The sequence below is a fragment of the Alligator mississippiensis genome, chromosome 5 (assembly GCF_030867095.1).
Source record: "Alligator mississippiensis isolate rAllMis1 chromosome 5, rAllMis1, whole genome shotgun sequence".
Lineage (NCBI taxonomy): Eukaryota > Metazoa > Chordata > Crocodylia > Alligatoridae > Alligator > Alligator mississippiensis.
Window position 1 is genome coordinate 26,373,400 of NC_081828.1, and position 16,355 is coordinate 26,389,754.

Sequence of the window (16,355 nt, forward strand, 5' to 3'; positions counted from 1 at the left end):
ACCTCTTTGATGCAGGAACTGTGCATTCGTTGTACTTGGTTAGAAAGTCTGTAGCATAAAGGTAGTTGCAGTAAACAAATAATGACAACATCAATCCTATTAATAAAGCATATCATATTTAAAATGTAGTATACCCAATAGTTTATATGCAATGCAGCATAAGCATGATAAATGTTTGAACCTAAATCTTTATGAACCTGTAGAGTCACTACTAGGGCTGTGCAAAGCTTCAGTCGCTGATTCGGTTTGGCAGAGATTTGGTGGCCAAATGCCCGAATTGAATCAGGAGACCCTTTAATCTCTCCAAATCAAATCAGAACCCTCCAAATCAATTTGGAAAGATTCAATGATTTGGACATAGGCACAACTTTAAATGGTTTTTTTTTCTACATACCTCAAGGTACCAGGTGGCCCATGAATGCTGAGGTGGCGGGACAGATGGAGCATCCCATAAGAGTGTGAGGGGGGTTGTAATGTAAAAAAAATATATAGCTGTGTCTGTGCCCAAGTCGCTGATTCTGCGTATCGAATATTCATGCTGTCGGTACAGTGATCTGAATCAACAAATCGAATCACTGTCCCCCATTTGGGCCAAATCCGAATTGAATACGACCCGTTTCGCACACCCACAGTCACTACTTGCATAACAGTTGTATGTTATTTCACATATTTTACTAATGGATGGGGAAGGAACGTGTTTTGGTTTTGAAATGAATATAGAGTACAAAGATGAATGAATACATCTTGAGTTCTCTAAACCTTCATTCAGTCTGCGCAAGAAACCTTAATATCATGTAGCTATAATAGTTTGAGTGAGTTGTTATTAGTACTACATTTTTTTCAAAAAGCATCTGTGTTATATAGCTGCGGTACTCCTGTAAATATAAACATATCTGCTGTTTTCAAGAAGTTGTTATTTAACATTATTACAGTATCTAACTATTCCACAGTTTGAAATGATTGTAGGTACAAATGTTTTGTCAGGGAGACATAATACCTGGTCTAAAAACTATTAAGTTGTGGATAGCAAGCTACAGTATACAGTGACAGCAACCTAGTGCAATATATTGGTTACATACAGAATTGATGATAAAGGACCAAGGGGTTCTTATTGAATTAGCTAGCCCTGTTTTGTGCCAAAACTATTGTACAGTGTTTCTAAAACCTTATAGGAGCATTTAGTTTTAGGAATTTTCAGACAGAAGAAAATTGGGGGAAAAAAGTAAGGATTTTCCTGTCTTCATTGTGGTTTGTAGGATTACATTGGATTTATCCTGAGTTTGTACAGGAGCCTTTGTGATGCATACTTGCAGTCCATTCTCATCACACTCGCACTTGATTATAACACTTCATTTTAGTCTGTGTTTTTAGTTTATGGCTGCTTACAGACATTGGGGGTGGGAGGAAGTTAACAGTGCTTTACTTTCAGCTCAGTATACCCAGAAGAGGCATCACCTTAGTTTGACCCTGCTCACTCAATGTCTGCATAGATCCTGTCCTGCAGCGGGGCTTTTTGGTGCTTTTATCTAATAGCTGATTCAGTACAAATGCTAGGAAGCTGGGCCCAAAAAACATTCTTCCTCTCCTGGTAAAGCACAGTTTTGTTTTGTTTTTTTCATGTTTGTCAGTGACCTATGTGCTCAGGTAGGCACAATAAAAGGGAGTTGAACAGATCACCTGTTAAGTGCCATTATATATGTTATATGTGGAAGCAAAATCTGTTATAGAGGCCACTTTGGGGATGTCTAACACCCATGAGAAAGAAGATGCTACTAATCAAAAAGTGATAGAAGTAAAGAGGACACTTTGTCTGGTTGTGATTCTAAGGTGGGGTGGGGTAGGAGCAGTGAGCTAGGTAGTGAGACTTACCTAATTTGGCTAAGGGAAGAAGTACTGAAGGATATCCTTTGCCTTTCTGAATCGATGACATCTCAGTATGACTGCAGGAAGACCCTGGCATCATACAAGATGCATGACACTTGGCAGAGCTATATTTTCCTTAATATGCAACATCAGTATCATTTCTAGCACTATAAATGCGAGTATTTTTAGCATAATGATCTAAGAAACTGCCATTCCATTTGAATTTAGGTATTTTTAAAATGAATTTTAGGCAAAATAACGTGATCTTGAGGTTGAACTCTATCCTCTGTTTCAGGGGTGTCACACTCATTTGGTCCTGCAGGCTGAATAAGTGGCATGGGACTGGTCCATGGGCCAGGTTGGGTCCACAGATTCCGCCCCCCCACCCCCTTCCTATTCCATACTTGATCCAGTATATGGAGACCTTGATCTGGGATCCATGCTGCACATGGTACTGCCCCAGCACAGTGTGTGCCCTTTCCCTGCAACCTGGGATCCAATCCAACAGCACCCACTCAATCTGCACCGCACATGGTGCCTGTACCAGGTTCCAGACCAGCTGGAATGGGCACCATGTGCTGTGTGGTCACCTGGACTTCTGGAGGGGGGCCGGCAGGGTTGGGGGGAGCACTGCATATAGCACAGATCGCAGAGCAGGGGGCTGGTAGACTCCAATCCAGGGGCTAGGGGCTGGGTGAAAATCCCCGGGTTGGACCTGGCTCTATCTTCGACGCCCTGCTGTATTTGGACAGCTCCTGATACCCTTTCACCTGGACCATCACAGTGCCATCTTTGTCACCATAAATACCTTGCCTGCCTCACAAAACCTTGCTCACAAAACCTGGCAGCTATATGAAGGGATTGTGAGAGGAATTTTTGGCTCCATCCCTTTGATTCTGCAATCATTTATTTGGAGTTTTCTGCAAGACTCCTATATCAGAGCAGTACCATGTTGATTGACACTGAGGAAACTCCTCCTCTTCAGCAGAAGAGTCTGGACATTTACCTTTCATAATGTTTTAAAATGGAATGTCATAATTAATGGAAAATGGCAGAAACCAGGAGAAGACCCTGCCATTGTGGGTGCCTCGTGCTGCTTCTGTCGTTTTCTTTTATGCCTGTTATTACTTATTTTGTGCGTTGTTCAGGATCTGCCCTTTCTAAACCAGTTCAGTATATGTTTAGTTCTTTGGAAAATGTTCTGCTCTTTTAAGGAGATTTTGCAGTTAGCCTATATGGTTTAGAATTGCAAACATTTTCTGTATATGCTTGAATATCTGTAGCATCCTTGTGTTATTCTTGTCTCCTTCACTGCAAGATAGGAAGTATAATATCAGTTCATATGTCCAAAAGTGTCTCCCTTTTCTCAAACTTGTTCTCATTGGGTTTTTTGTTTGTTTGTTTGTTTTTTAAGGTTTCAGCCGAGCAGCTTTACCATTTGGTTTAGTTAGGAGGGAACTGTCCTGTGAAGGCTACTCCATAGACCTTCGGTGTCCAGGAAGTGATGTCATTATGATAGAAAGTGCTAATTATGGAAGGACAGATGACAAGATTTGTGATGCTGACCCTTTCCAGATGGAGAACACAGAATGCTTCCTTCCAGATGCCTACAAAATTATGACACAAAGGTAAATATACATATGGTATTTCTAAGACGGCTTAATTTGATACATAATTAGTGAGCATATACATTTTAGAAATCATATAATGTACTTACTAATTTGCATTTTGTCTCATGGAAATAAAATGCAAGTATCTTTATTATTTTCATATAGTAGTACTGGAAAAAACGAAAACCTAGCTGCCAGAAAAAATGTTTAAACTTTTTTCTTGGTCTCTGACAGAAGTAAGAAAGCAGAAGGTGATTGCAAGGAGAATAAAACAATTCACTTATTTGAAGTTTCACTATATCCTTGTGTTTAAGACGTCAGACTGAACTAAAAAATATTCAAATGAATTCTACATCTTTAAACAGTTTTTAAATGTCTGTTCTAAGTTGTATTAATATAATCAATAACTTGAGTTCGTCTTCATCTACAAAAAACACTTGGTACAACTAACATTTTTTTAAAAAAGATTGTACAGTCAAGTAAGTTCTTATGTTGGGATATGGATAGGATCTTCTTAGAGGATAAAACTGCTTTCAGATGGTCTTACTTTGGAGTTATTCTTTTCACTCCAAGGTTTAATTAGTTCTTTGTTGAACCAGTAAAATAATTGTACAAAATAATCACAGAGGCTGGGTCTCCGTTTAGGATTTGTAGAAATTCTCCATCATAGGCCAAGCACTAGTAAAGGTCAGCCTGTGCTAGCATCTTTGGCAAATGTAATATAGATCAGTAACAGGTATTTTTTCCACACACGTATAAGTCTGTTAAGATGATAAATAGAGACTATCTGCAAAATGTCCTTTGGAGGGGGGCCTAATTAATTGGAGGGGGCCCTAATTAAACCACACACACGCATCTCAGTTTTTAGGGGGAAGGAGCTGAAAAAATTACTACAAAATATGACACTCTTCCAAAGATGTGTAATATGTACAATAATTTTTTTATGATTTTATTTTTACTATATTTTAAGTATATTTTTCTGGAACATAAAAACATAAAAAGATGCTTTTGTAATAACACAAAATAAAACCTAAGAACACATTTTCCAGTTTAGCATTTAATTTAGCATATACCTTTTATTTATTAAAAAAATCTTCCTTTTGGTAGCAATACAAGTTTACCAACACATGCCACTTTTCAGCAGTTAGCTTAAGAGGTTTTGTTTCTTTTTCTGCAATTTTATTTCAGTTACTTTCCACTATTGAACACAGCATCTGTCAGAGAGAGAAAGTTGGGGTAGAAATCTGGTTCTTCAATTTTAAATGATACAAGGAAAAATCAAGGAATTTAGTACTATGTTCCATTATATTTCAGCCTTTCTTTTTGTTCAGTGCTCATCATATACCAGTTATATTTGCGATTAGTAATGGAAAGACTCCATAGCTAATCACATCTATGTAATGGAAAGGTTCCATAACTGCTTTGAATTAGGTTTGAATTGTCTTTTTGTGGTTCTTGTTCATTGTTGTTAATTAGATCAATACAGAGTTCCACTGAGACTGAGACAGCAGCAGTGTCATCAGCCTCTAATCTGTCAAGTCCCTTTGAAACCACCTTCAATTGCTTTTGTAAATGTAGTACCTCTCTGTAGACTTTCTTGTTGTGTAAAATGCATGTTGTGTTTTGATCAAAGTCCTCCTCATCCTCAGTGCGAATATCAGGATTATCATAGTTGGATGTAAATATAAAGACACAGGCTTCCTGAAAGTGCCATCCAGCTGAAGCTGAGATCCTTCTTTTTCAGTCAGCACATTTTATGACTTCGGTGGTTGCAGAAGTATTTTTGAATTTCCGTGATCTGCAGAACTCTTAGATGTTTTTCTTTTTGCAGTGAGATTCAAAAATGGTTTTGAACACCCATGTGTCAGAGGTTTAGGAAATTTGAGCAGTGCTTGTCTTTTTTAGTCTTTTTGCTTCTATTTTTGTTATCCAAGGAAACAGCAAACACTACATTTTTTGTCCCTTTGTCTCGCATTTCCAGTATTTGGGAAATGTTTTATTGTACTTTTCTTTTTCAGATATAGAATTAATTATATTAAATAGGGAAGCATTTTTCCCTGCATCTCTCATTGTTTCCTTTAAAATTGCTCAATTCACACTACTGTTAGTGTAAAAGAAAGTTGCAACGTTCTGTTAATTATTTGCTGTTCTTGTTTTCCTTATAAATAATATCACAGTAATTTGTTTGCTTATTTATTTATTTGGATCTTGAAAACACACTGTTGGTGGTTCTCAGTGAAGTGTATTTTAGAGAATGATTGTGTTGTATGACAGGACCATAATGGCACCAGGAGTGTCTGAAATGCAATGCTGTGAGCCCTATCAGTGTTCACCTCTTCTACCTGAGAGAGAAGATTCTTAGTTTGTTGGTATATTTATGTAAGAAGGAAACCATTTTTATCAGTTTTTGAGAAGAACACAATTTTTTTTCTGTATCACAACTTAACAATTCCTGACAACATTTGCTTTATAGTTCAGGAGAATTATCTGTTTAACAGTGCTTGAGGTTAATTAGCCATTTATTTGTTGCCAACGCCTTCAACTTAAGGTGTGCAAAGTCATTAATTTGTAGACCAAGGTTTAGTAATTAGCAAGCATTAATCATGCATTTGCTGTATTGCTCAGCAGCTTTTGCATTTATTATCATTTCAATAAGAATAATAATAGCGAAATCAATACTATGAAGACTGGAAATTGAAAAAAAGATGACCTATCCAATTTTAATGTAGAAACATGTTATCAGAAGCCCTGATTAGGTTATAGAAGATTCTAGGGTTTAGCAAACTATCTGCTTCTCTTCTCCTACAGCACCTAGTCACAGTTGATACTACTAGATAATCATACCAACAACTGTCTTGTACTATTTTCTTTCTCTTCAAGACTACCTTAATACTTATTATTTTTTCTTTAATGTGCCTAGTTCTAGAGCACTGATGTAGTCATTACTTTGATTTTAACATTTTTAAGTATTTATAAAATTTTTACTTGTTGATAATCTTAACCTAAAGATTCTAATATAAAAGCTTTCACATCTTTGTTACATTCATGTAAAGCTTCATGACACAGGAGTTAAAATGTAGCTTAAAAAGGGAGTTATAACCCTTTGTCCTCAAACCCACAAGTTTCCATAATTTCTGGTATGAGATGGAAACATGGATGAAATTGTATTTCCCCAAACCCTGGCATTTATTTAGTTGTGTTAACTGGCAGGTGTAGGGCAATAATATTGTTAAAATACTTGATAGAAGAGGAACAATATATTTGACCAGCACTAGGGTCCAAGCCATATGGTGTTTTTTATGTGTAAAAACATCTGAGCACTTTGATACATATTAACTCTGCCCCCCAGGGACAAATTTACTATTTATACAGTTGTTTTTTCCGTACACTTTAAGAAATAAACTAACAAAGGGAAACACCAGACGTACAAAATGTCTGAAAACAAAAGCTCCAGTTTCTTGCTTGTGAAACAAGCTGAAGCTAGAAACTGTCACGAGACTTTGAAGTTAACATGACTGACTGCTATTGTATTCTGTAGACATATTAGTGCACTTGAAAAATACTTTTTTAAAAGTTACACTTGGAAGACAGTTTTTGTTCTAATTCAGTTTTAAGTAGAATAAAGACACTTTGCTTGAGTTACTTTCAGACTGCCTATTAGTTTTAAGATTTTCTGCTTGTAGTTTCAACTTCAAAGCCAAACTTTGCAGACATACTGAGAAACTGCATATCATCCCTACAGGTTTCTGTCAAGACAGGCACTGAAAGCTATATGACTCCTATTGCTGCCTTTAAGTTTTAATAACTTTCAGGTAATGAAACATTTTAAAATATTTGGAATCATACATTTTAGAAATTAGATATCCCATAACATTTCAATGGGCGTGGCAGTTAACAGCTATCGTTTTCTACTTCAGAGTATGGATAGGATTAAAAAAAAGCCAACTCCTTTGGTTTAGTAGTTGTTTCTGATAATGTGAAAGAGTATATGTCAATTTTTCCATTTATATTTAGAATAACTTTTGGATAATGGTAGATAAGAGTACTGGTCAATAAATACTTATAACAACAGCAGAAGTCTGTAATTTTAGTATAATGGAAATGGATCACTTGTTCTGTGTGTGTGTGTATCTCAAGGACCTTATGGCTTTCTTTAAAAGCTTAGATATTTTGCAGATAGAAATTTTGTATGCTCTAGTGATTATAAAAAAACAAAACAAAAAGCTCAGGAGTTCTGTGTTCAAGTCTTTACAGCTGACTTCCTCTGTATCATTAAATTATTTTGTACATTGGTTGAACTGCTAGCATGAAGTTAACTATTTGGATTTAAGAAATACCCTTTGCTGTACTGTAGCAATGAAAAGTAGTCTTTATGTAGATCCTATTCATACTTACTTTGTGGCCTCTTTTATATAATTGGACTTGTCTTTATAATGAACAGGAAGAAAAAAGGATTCAGTTAAGGAGATTGTCATGATCCATAGCTAAATATTCTCTATGCTTATTGTTTCCATCTTTTAAAAATACACATGCACAAACACAGTGCACCTTAGGAAGGGGTGCAAATATTTAATTCTTCTTCTTAAAATAATGTTTTAAAGTTTATATCTACTAATAAGTTTACTCAAGTAAATTTGTCACTGCCTTTTAAATATGTAATGGGACCTAAAACCAAAAAAATTAAGGGTAAAGATAAAAAAAGATGATAAACACTAACTAAAAATTGTTACATGTGTGAATTCATTTGCTTATTCTGAAAAATAATTCTTTCAAAAAGTATTCGGATTTCATTGACAAAATCTTGATCGTGCAATCAAATACAGCAGAACCTGGAAAATTATATAAATACCACTTAAAGTCTATTTTTTTGAGTGAGTGAGTGAAACCAAGACTCATCCTATTGCCTAGTCTTCAAAAACTTTGACTGTGGGTTAGTAGCCACAGCCATTTTTACATGTGCTCCGGGACATGGCACCAGGTGCTTTAATTAGCGAACCATGCTAATTAAAACACCCGTGTGTCACGTGTATCAGTTTCCCCACGCTGAAAAAATGGCAGTAGCGTGCTTTGAACTAAAGCTTATTGAACATGTTTTATTTCAAAGCACCCTATCGCCATTTTTTCAGCACAAGGTTGCACATGGGCACTGATACACGTGACGCAGTGGAGCATGTCAACTTCCGTGCTCCAGCAGACTCGATTACTTGAGGCTACTCTGATACATCAGGTTTCCAGTGTGTCGGAGCAGGTTCCCTGCACGTCTGTAGAAGCTCCATATGGCTGTAAACATGAGGGGCTAGGCAACAATGGAGCAAACCATATGAAAGGCGTGCTGCCACTGAAGCTGGGTCCTCCAAGTATTTTCTCATATTTGTGTGGAATTCTCCAAATGAATATGAATTATAAGAAATTTTGTATTGAAACACTTGTTTGGTTGCCCCACCTTGCTTAAATGTATGTAACACACAATCTGGCATCTATTATTTATCATTTTTATTATCAATATTACTGTAAAATTTAAGAGCCGAATCATGAAACAGCAGTGCATTGTGTTAGGCTCTGTAGAAACAGAACTTAAACTGTCCCTGCCTAGAGAGCTTATATTTCAAGTAATCATTTTCTTTTCCATGATGTATACTCTTTATCAGCAGTGTAAGATTGCTGCAAGTATATTGGGCTTGTTTAACAGTACTAAAATATATCTATAAAGACATGAACAGAGCCTCATAGGTTTGTTTGTCTGTTTATTCTAGAAAGCATGCAAGATGAAGCTGTATTAGATGACCTCATGAGGTCCCTTCCATCCCTACTTTCCTGTGATCCTAAGATCTAAGACGAGTTCAGAAGATCTAGTAAATCAAATTAGGGGCCTTTCACTTACAAAAACACCCTCTGAAAATGTTCTTCAAAGAGGAGGATGGGGCACAAAAAAGAGCTAAAGGTAGAATCCTTTAATATTGTTATTGTCTGCCTACCTTCAAGCATCTCAACCCACCTCTGGAGAATGGGGACATAAATTAAGCTTATGTCCAGTATGATAACAGAGGGGTCCCTGCTTAAAGTCCTTGGTACTAGGCACTGCGCTTACAGTGTAATACTTCAAACCTTGTGCCCATAACTTATCTTCAGCAGGCACATAAGTTGAGGGCCTGTGAAGTTTAAAAGACCCGTGTCCTGTTCCACAAACAGTCAGGTCTGAGAGCCTATCAATAAGGTGGCCATATGGGAAAATGTGAAATCCAGGACACTGCATTTGCTGCCACCCCCTCCCCTCCACACACACTTCTCCCAAGCCAGTGGTGCTGGTGAAGGAAGAGGCAGGGCTGGGGTGATGTGGTGCAGCTGTGGTATCTAGTCAGACAGCTAAGGGAGTCAGTGGCCAGTTAATAACCCATTGTTCTTTACTTCACAGGTGTTAACAATCATCTCACCTTTTCAACTGCTGTTCCACTAATCAAGCTAACCTATTTTAGGGATATTTTTCTTTCTGCTAGGGCTTCCTATTTAACAGCTCATGGCATACCACTTCCTTGTGGGACTGCACCCTGCACCAAGGATGCTTATTTTAATTTTCACTGTCCAGCTGGAACCAGCCTCCAAAATCCAGGACTGTCCCATGCAAACCAGCATGTATGGTCACTTACCTATCAAGTAGCTTCCGTAGTGCTTTCTTGTGAAGTGTCCTTCTTCCTTTTTTCTTAATCTCTACAAATATGTTGGGAAGTGGCCATTATTTTGCAGGCGTAGAAGATGGTGAGAGAAAACAAAAGAAAGAATGAACATCTTCATTCTTTCTCTAACAGTGAAGCCAATACAAAAAAATTAAATTTCATTTATTGAAAGAAAGCAAAACAAGTTACCCTTCTACTCAAAAGACACATCCTACAAGTGTTACATGTGCTCTTTGCTTGTCAAGTCTACAAAAGAAACATTGGCATGTCATATTATCTTCCTTAGAAGTGAAAATATGACTGGTTCTTTGTAATGAAAATGAATAAAGTAAACCTTTCACCAGACTCGGATGGAGTGTAAATAGCCCATCCCCGCTGATTAATCTCATCAGAGTGAAACGCTCTAGCGTCTTAAGCCCTGTCTGCATTAGTGGCAAGCAAAAACTGGTTTAGAAAACAGTTATAGCAGTGAGCACATTGCACACTACCTGCTGAGAACCATTTCAGAACGTCTCAACATAACTACATTTGACAGGGCTCAAACCTGATTCTGAGCCTTACTGTGCTTCAAAATTGCATTTGTTAATGTGGTTAAAACTATTATTATGGGCAAGGCTTTATCTCCTACCTACCTATTTTGTAGTGAAAGGTGTCTCACGGTAAGACTTGTAACCTGCTTTTTTCTATTTCTGTTCACTGGATACCTTGGTTATTTGCTGTCCTTTTCATGATCAAAAGTAACAGAGTAGTGGTGGTAGTTGGTTAACTACAGTTCCTGAATTCATGTATATGGTAGCTTCCATACTAAATGACTTGCATTTAATAAGAGATCTTGTTTTATTTTGGTATGTCATTGTTTTTAATTGGGACTTCTGATATGCCCTTGACAAACCCATATTGTACATGATCACCAGAACCAGATATTGTCAGCATTTTAGACATTGTTTAAAATCTGAATGACTTCTGCTCTTAAAGTGTCCTTCAGTTTAAACTGAATTTCTGGATGTAGCTCATTCTACCTGCCTATTTGTATTTTGCTTTTTTTCTATATACTAGTCAAAAGACTGAACCATGACTCAAATGTAGGAAAAAATACAGGCTTTATTCTCAATATATAATCCATTTTTTGATAAGGCTTCCCTTTCATAAATATTCTGTACCTTTGATTAAGCAGACCAAAACCATAATAGTCTACTGAATCTATTTTTTTTTATTAAAGGAAAAAGTTGTCACCCTCAGGAGATGGTAAAAACCTGACTTGATAGTGCTAATTTTCACTCTTTCATTCCTAATACAAAACAAGTTTGTGTGTGAAAGAAATATTTTTATTGGCATAATGAGTCAGAGTGCTCTGTCATAACATGAATAGTCTGAATACTAATGCTTTAGTTTGTGACGTACTCAACAGATATTTGAGGCGAACCAGCCATCAATGATATTTCTAATGACAGTGGCTTTCTGCAGAACCAGATTTTTAGATTAATCAATGTTCCTGTAACTGTTTTAAGTAATGGAGAGATTGTAACAAGAAAAGTTCTTAATATAAACTGCCACCTATTTGGAATAAGGAATTAATTTGACTTAAAAATCCAAGGGACATTATTATATTATTAAACTGCCTGTAGACTGACAGTTTAGTTTGTATTTTGAGACCTTAGCAACCCAGCATGCATTCCATATGCGAGTTTTACAAAACATGTATCATCTGTCCTATATATCATATTCCTTACCATATAGATTGACACAGTTTATTCAATGGCTTTATTTGATTTTTCAATAATATAAGTAAGAGCTTGGCTGAGATGTTCGCTATATCCTTAATACACTCAATTTAGAATTTCCCATTATCTTAGATAATTTCTATACCTTTTATTCACTTTGTCATTTTCTGATCTAGCCCTGAGATGTTTCCCTAGTTAATTTATAGTCTGGTATATATAATATAAAAATAGAATATGTTTATAAATAGCTAAGACAGTTTTGTAGACATAAACCATCACTTCAGGAGTTTTGAGACTGTTCATTTTACCTCCATGAACACTTTGTTATATTCACTAACAATACTAGTCAAAACAACCAAATTATCAGATAAGTTGATTTAGGACTTTTATACATCCCTTCACATAACCATTTATCTCAACCTTTGCTGAGGAGACCTTTATTAAGCTGTGATGACGGCTGAATATGAAATGTAACCAAGATTATTTTTTTATTCAAATATAATTTAAATATTCATCAAAGACGAGTTATGCTTGAAACTGACAGATACTATTAACATCAAAAAATATAATTAACTGCACTGGGTATCATGAAACAGAGTTAGCCAAATAGCCGAGAGGTCTAATTGCTCTAGAGTTTGAGAAGCAATAGTTTTATTTTATACTGTTACTGTGGAATTAATAGTAATGTAGTTTCCTGTGTGAGGCAATTAAAAGTTGACCGTTAAGGTTCATTGCTCTATAGGAGGTTTGTTGAATATCACTTAGTAAACAGGATTGACATGTAAAAGGTATGTTAAGATGGGTAGTGGTGGGAAGGTTATAGATCTTAAATTAGGAGAGATTAGTATGAATTAAGTGTATTTTAGTAGATTATGAGAACTTTTCAGTTGCATGAAATCAGGGGTAGCAATGGCATCAGCAACAAAGTTTTAAGTAGTAATAAAGCAAAGGAAATAAAGTGTAGAAAAATTACGACATTGAGTCTGTTTAGCTGTGGGGAAAAAAGAAAAGACTTCTCCCCCCACATCCCCTCCCACACACACCAAGGATTCAGAAATCAAAAAATGGCTACAGTGGGATGCAGAAAAGTACACATTTAACATTCTGGAAGTTTACTTCTGCCACAGAATAATCTCCTAGTTATAATAAAAAGAACCCTTTGACCTTGTGGCTCAATTAAGCTGTTTAGTTGAATGCAACAAGAAAACACTTTTTATTGAACTCCATAGATTTTGCATTTGCCCAAGCTCTATACAGTCTTAAAGTGGGTAGACATTCTAATGGCATTTTGACATTAATGAGGTTGCTGAAATGGAAAGGTTTAAGGGTCAAAGATACAACTAGCACAATGTTGCAGCACTTCTTTTCTCTCTAATAATGAAGTTGCAACTAATTGCTTAATAAATAGACCATGATTACTGAAAGACATAGATAATTCCCTTCTTCATACTTTATTTTTGACATAATATAGAACAATAATTAGCAATATATGTAACTACCAATTAAAAAGATTCTTTATGTAATCTAATTGCCATAAGCATACTAAATGAAATATAGATGGTGGTGCATTTTTAAAGTTAAAATATTAAAATCTGATTTTTTTTATTTTTATTTTTTTAGACTGATGTATACACTTTGCAATTTTAAAATTGTTAATATTAAAACAAAGCTGAAAAAGTCAGCTAGGATTTCACTTTTGTATAAAGATTGGCTGTCTGTGTCATACATTATTTAACATGCTTACCCTGTTTATATCAGTGACATAAGAGTGCATGCTAGTTTCTCAGAAGAGTACTGTCTTTGCTGCTTCACAGCACACTGCCTTGTATTCCCTGGCTTGCACATGGTGTTAGCAGATATTTAAAGCACTTCAGCCTAACATTTTATAGGTCATGATGAACTGAGCCTATAAAACAAGTTACTGCTATGAAGTTAATACAGTCTTAGAGTGTAACATAGACCGAATACTTTACCGAGTACTCAGTGTAATATTTTTAGCTTGCTATGGAAACAGCAATTGGGAGAAAATTCTTATATAAATTTTCAATGTCAAATCTGTTTTATAATACAATTAAGGTACAGAATTCTACACTTCAAATTTACTATCTTCAGTCATTTTTTTTTCAGGCTGTCACTAAAATAGGGCATTTACAGGAGCCCTTGAATTTTCAGTTTGTAATACACATATAAAATAAACTCTAGAAACCTTCAAAGAGAAGCCAGGATATCAAAAGCATTTCCTCAAGCAAACTATAGGGGAAACTGTATCTCTGACTTCTACTACGTGCAACACAAACCCTGTATCCCTGACCAAGCTCATTTAGCCTTAATACCTTGCAGTAACAGTTAATTAAAAACGTAGGTACATATGGTTTGCATAGGTACTATTGTTCTTACAGGTACAAAAACTTCCATATTACATTCTTAGTGACCGATCTTTAACTTTGCTGGTCTTTGCTTCCATTATAACTTCTTCCCTGCGATTTCTCAGTGAAGGGCAAGTGGTTTTGAAAATCTATTTAATCTAAGCACTAGGGAACTATTGTTTCAGCATAAATCAAACTGTGCTCCCCAACCCTAGGGCTTGTATGAGACCTGTTTCTATTTAACAATAACCAAGTTAAGCTCAGTTATTTTTTATTTAAGAGTAACAATAAATGGTTCATACCCATCAGCCTTCCAATGTTAACTTCATTTCTTATATGCAGTGCACTCAACTGTACTGTTATGCTTCCAAAGCTGTAGGTGTTTTCTCATCTAGAATGTAGCAGCACAGATACTGCCTTCAGAGTATTATTCTAGTGCCAGCTTCACAGATGGGTATAAAAAACCATCATTTACTTTGTATATTTAGCTTTCTTAGATAATTTCTCTGCCTTTGTGACTGAGATACAGCAAAAGGACACCTCCTGGAGTCGCATTTAAAAAAGAGCACTTTGGGTAATATGCTGTAGATGGAATACATATGAGTTAGTGTTCAGTTATCACGAATGCCATCAGCAATGCCTTGTTGCTTTCTTATCAGCCTCTTCCTGCTGTCAACCCAGTGCTTATTTCAATAGAAAAGGATTTGCATCAAATGTAATGCAGCATTATGTATAGCTAACATGGAGTTCTTAATTGTGCCAACACATGAGACTCCTACAGTGGTAGGCAGTTTGATAAAAAGGATTAGATTATGAATATTTTTGACATGATTTAAGATTAGTTCTGAGTTGACAGAGGTGATTCAGTGAATTTTCTCATACATTTCTTATGCAGGTGAGCCCACTTGACTTTTTATGTAAAAGCCATAGCACTCATATCTGCAAATGCAAAACAAGCAAACAAACAAAAGAAATCCACCCCACTTTATTAGGTTAAGGCATGACACACCAGGCTTCAGAAAAAACACAATTCAAATAAGTAATTTAATCCACAAACTGCAAATCCAAAAGAAAAAAAAAAAGCACCACTCTATTTCTTGAGTTAGAAGAGTAGAAAGATTGCTTTGCAGAGGAAGTGCTGTACCTGGAAGCCTTGTGAGCTTTCCAGATGATAATTAGATCCAGACATCACTATGGTTAATGAATAACAGTGCTTTTGTGACAGGCTTTCCTCCTTGAATAAAAGAAAGTTCTTGTAGTAGGGTCTCTGAAATACATTTTAATAGAAAATGATACCTCTGTTACCGAGTTGATTACAGACCCTACCAAGGGACAGCACTTCTGTCTCAAGCTTTAAACCACACTGGAAAAAAATCAGAAGATGAAATCAAAAGGCTGTAATTTTGCTATTAGTCATCAGTTCAACATGTATACCTTTTAAAGATACGAAATTAAAACCTAGCAAATGAAAACCTAATAAATACAAGAAAAAATGAAAGGGAGAGAAAATGTTAGTTATCGGGAGGCCTAAAAATTCAACTTTTGCTCTGTATTTTGCCTCTGGAGTTCTCTTGTGCTTCACAATTGAGTTACTGGCCATAACCCTGTGGAATCGACAGATACCTAGCACTGGTGCATGTTCTGTGTTGATGAAAATCATAACCAAAAAGGGATATTCCCAAGGGCAAGTTTATAAAAAACAATTTATTCTTTTTCACCCTGTAAAACTCATCTTGCATGCAGGTTCTTTTGCATTATTACAAACTCTAATCCTCTGAGTGGGTAATTAACGGACCAGAAAAGCCATTTGTGGAAAGGAAGAGCCATAAGGGTGAAAAATATTTCTCCGCTGAATGATCTTTAAGGAGTAAATAATTACAAGAGCGAGAGGTTTGGGATGACCAATCTAAATCTGAACATAATTAGGAAGAACACAGTCTGAAAATCGAAGCACTTGGCATGTGCAACAATTCTCATATCATAAGACTAATTAAATATTTAAAAGCCAAAAACCCCTCACTATTCAAAGAAAAATAACCTGCCACAAAAGGGTCTGTAACTTTGCAGATAATTAGCGAGGGTTAGGGGGGAAAAATCACAGATTGGCTCCAAGGTTCTGCAAGG

General features: G+C 36.0%; 1 protein-coding gene across 10 annotated transcripts in view; it reads left to right on the plus strand.

Annotated features, from left to right (window-relative positions):
* Positions 1-16,355, plus strand: part of ADGRL2 (adhesion G protein-coupled receptor L2) — a 485,613-nt gene that overhangs the window by 388,827 nt on the left and 80,431 nt on the right. For all 10 annotated transcript variants that reach the window (XM_019489074.2, XM_019489075.2, XM_059727993.1 and 7 more), the window contains one exon: positions 3,278-3,491. In XM_019489074.2, the coding sequence (XP_019344619.1) occupies positions 3,278-3,491 (214 nt within the window). The remainder of the gene's footprint in view (positions 1-3,277; positions 3,492-16,355) is intronic.